At 34.2% G+C, this 3,724-nt stretch overlaps 1 protein-coding gene across 1 annotated transcript; it reads left to right on the top strand.

Annotated features, from left to right (window-relative positions):
• The first annotated feature begins 1,998 nt into the window (after positions 1 to 1,998).
• LOC116092113 (olfactory receptor 8I2) lies at positions 1,999 to 2,931 on the top strand. The gene has a single exon (XM_031373470.1). The coding sequence runs from the start codon at positions 1,999 to 2,001 to the stop codon at positions 2,929 to 2,931; it is 933 nt and encodes a 310-aa protein (XP_031229330.1).
• Positions 2,932 to 3,724: the final 793 nt, after the last annotated feature.

Raw genomic sequence — 3,724 nt, 5'->3', positions numbered from 1 at the left:
GTAATGTGCTCACAGCTGTCAGTAGGTGGTCTAGAGATCTTTCCACTGATGAAAGCACTAAAGAATTGGCTTTATGCTTTTTTGCTAATTCTGTCCATTATGTAACAATTAATATGTAAATTATTACAGATCTAGTAAAACTGACTTCCTTCCTCTTTCATCTGTTGATTGAGTCTATGGAATGTGAATGTAGAGATTTTTTTTTTAAGGTCGGTTAATAGAGTAAATTTTAGAAAATCTTTCTGGTTGTTTAGTGTAAACTTTGTAAAATGAATCATTTACTCTTGACATGGTAGTCACTGGCTCTGGTAGTAACTTAGTCATAGAGCCTTCCAGAAATGTTCCCAATGAGAAGAAGGCAAGCCAGGCTCTGTCTCTGAGAGTATTTTTAAATTAAAAATAATTTCCTTTTGGGAAATATAACTTAGAACTAAATTTTCTCTTTGCATAGCCTGACAATATAAAATATACTTATATATATAAATATAACAATTTAATGTTAACAAAATGTGTATTAATAGCATTGTTTCTAACAAAAAGAAGTTAATTCAGTGACAAACAAGTGAACACATTGTCATTGATCAGCTTCTGTTTTTACTTTTTATTGGTTATTTTATTTAGTTACATTAAATGTTGTTCCCTTCCTGTGTTTTCCTGCCCAAGCAAAACCCCTATCGCACCCCCCCTTCCCTTGCTTCAGTGAGGGTGCCTGCCTCACTACCCTAGTATTCCCCAACACTGGGGTGTCGAGCCTTCACAGGACCAAGAGTGAGCAACTTCTTTATAATAAATAAATAAGTAAATAGGAACATTTGGGGGCATGAAGCACATTAAATGATCATGTAGAATAAACATGATTCAGATGCCTTTGGCATGATATGTTAAATATAAAAACAAATTTGCTTTATGTGAATGCTACTTTGATTTTTTCTTATGTGTTTGTCAGTGCATTAAAACGTAACTTCTCTCATTTTCATGAGATCACCTTCTAACTCTTGGGTTTGAATAATTGTTTTCAGCATTTTCCTCATTGCACTGGGAACTACTCTTGAACATTGAACTTACTTCCTGATGTCACGGGTGCTATAATTGGATGTAGTCATGTCCTCTACCTCCACAGGTGAAAGAATTGGAACTGTGTTTTAAATTAAAATCTGCAGCAGGTCTTACATCTTCAATGGAAAGAAAGTATAAGTGAGAGAAAATAAAGAAGCATGAAGAAATGTTTTTGTAAATACAATTTGAGCTAGATATATATAGTTTTCTAATATGAAAACTAACTGAAACGTACTGATTCTGAGATAATATTGGATGTCTTTATTTTATCTAAAACTTAATATAAGATTGTGATATGACATTATACTTAAACGAGTGACTTATAGTTTCTTTCTTCACATTTCTTTTTAAAGACTTTATATTTCCTAAGGCAACAATATAATTGACTCCAATAAATAAATTGATAGGAATAAAATTTTGTCCCAATGACAGTTCGGTAGAATATAGTGACACTTAGCAGAATATCTTATAACTATTACAGACCTGACTTCTTGGTGTTTTAAAGAAAAAAATCCTACATAACCATTCATTTAAATATTTAATAGCATCTGTCATTTTCCTTAAAAGAAGTCAGAAGCTGAAGATGTGGCTCAGAGGTTAAGTGCACCTAATGCTTCTTCAGAGGACCAGAGTTTGGCGAACATCACCCACATCAGGCAGCTCCCCACAACATGAAACTTCACCATCCAGATTTCCAACATCCCTGTCTGGCATGTCGAGGAATCTTCATTCAGATACACACACATACACACACATATAAAAAAAATTAAATTAAAGTTAATAAAAACTACTTAACATCATCTTTCATCATTTAATACCCATCCATTTTGCTCTCAGTGCTGGAGGACAAGCAGTCACTGATTGTTGGATCTTTTTTCTTTAGTGTTTCTTTAACTTTCTCACTGTCTAGTCAAGTTTAAGTTAGTTGTTATGTCATAAAAAATGACAGAGAATAATTTCACAAAAGTGACAGTCTTCATGTTCAGTGGATTTTCAGATCACCCAGAATTACAAGTCAGTCTGTTCTTAATATTCTTCTTCATCTATTTATTCACTGTGTGGGGCAACATTGGGTTAATCTTGTTAATTAGAATTGATTCTCAGCTTCACACACCTATGTATTTTTTCCTCAGCAATTTAGCATTCATTGACATATTTTATTCCTCCACTGTAACACCCAAGGCTCTAGTAGATTTCCAGTCCACACAGAAATCAATATCCTTTGTAGGCTGCTTTGTTCAGATGTACTTCTTTGTTGGTTTGGTGTGTAGTGAGTGTTTCCTTCTGGGATCCATGGCTTATGATCGCTATGTAGCAATCTGCAATCCCTTACTATATTCTGTGATTATGTCCCAAAAGGTGTGCAACTGGCTGGCAGTAATACCATACATGGTAGGCTTCACGAATTCTCTGATATCCATCTGTGTGATAAGCAGTTTGCCTCTCTGTGATCCCTACATCAATCATTTCTTTTGTGACACCACAGCTCTTTTAGCCCTGTCCTGTGTAGATGCCTTCAGCACAGAATTGGTGATCTTTGTTCTAGCTGGGTTCACACTTCTTAGTTCTCTTCTCATCATCACTTTCACTTATGTGACCATCATCTCAGCCATCCTTAGGATACAGTCAGCAGCTGGCAGGTGGAAGGCTTTTTCTACATGTGCCTCTCACCTCACAGGGGTCACTGTCTTCTATGGCTCCTTGATTTTTACCTATTTGCAACCTGATAACACATCATCCCTCACCCAAGCACAGGTCGCATCTGTGTTCTACACCGTTGTTATTCCCATGTTGAACCCCCTGATCTACAGTCTGAGAAACAAAGATGTGAAAAGTGCTCTTCTGAGAGTCTTCCACAGAAAACACTTTCTGTAAGAAATCATGTCCATTGCAATTTTAAAAGACCTAGATAATTTCAAATAGTTGCTTAAATGGGGAGGAAATAGAGTAACTTCAAAAATAGAACACAAACTTATTGATTGTATAGTATCTTAGAACTTAAAATGTGAATTATTATTTATTTATGAGATATACTAAATTAATTAAAAGGACATTTCAGTTCATACATTGTCCACCTAATAAAAATATATGAGGAAATTAAAGTACAACCTATTTCAGTGAATATATCATGACACTAAGGCATAAACATTCTTTTGTACAGATTCTTTTCATGTGATTGTTTTGGATTAATTGTATATATGTATAACACTCATGTGTGCCTGGTGCACATGAAGACCAGAAAAGGGCATCCCATCTTCTGACACTGGCATTACAAATGGTTGTTGCCTACAACTTAGTTGCTAGAACCAACTTGGGTCTTGCAGAACCAGGCTGTTGATCCACTTAACCATAACAGTTCCAGTTTTATACCACTTATGTGTAATACATGCTTTATGGTCTAGATTTACAGACTTATACTCAGTTGATTTATAAAATTTCTACTTTATTTTAGTCTAGTATGATATACAATCAGTAAAATTTTACCTATATTTATTTTTATATTTGTTTGGTGTAACAAAGGTAATGATTATAAAGTTCTACAACATTGTTTAAATGTGTTAAAATTTTGTTTCTATGATATTGATGAAATATTCACTGCTTGAATTTGGCATAACTGTATATGAACATATTACTTCTATTATTTTTCCTTTACAAATGTTTAGGATGA

The sequence above is a fragment of the Mastomys coucha genome, unplaced genomic scaffold (assembly GCF_008632895.1).
Source record: "Mastomys coucha isolate ucsf_1 unplaced genomic scaffold, UCSF_Mcou_1 pScaffold15, whole genome shotgun sequence".
Classification (NCBI taxonomy): Eukaryota; Metazoa; Chordata; class Mammalia; order Rodentia; family Muridae; genus Mastomys; species Mastomys coucha.
The sequence above is the reverse complement of the archived record's forward strand: the minus strand, read 5'-3'. Positions and strand labels throughout refer to the sequence as shown.

Bases quoted from the DNA above. Each gene is read 5' to 3' on its own strand.
- LOC116092113 (XM_031373470.1), top strand. From the start codon at position 1,999: ATGACAGAGAATAATTTCACAAAAGTGACAGTCTTCATGTTCAGTGGA.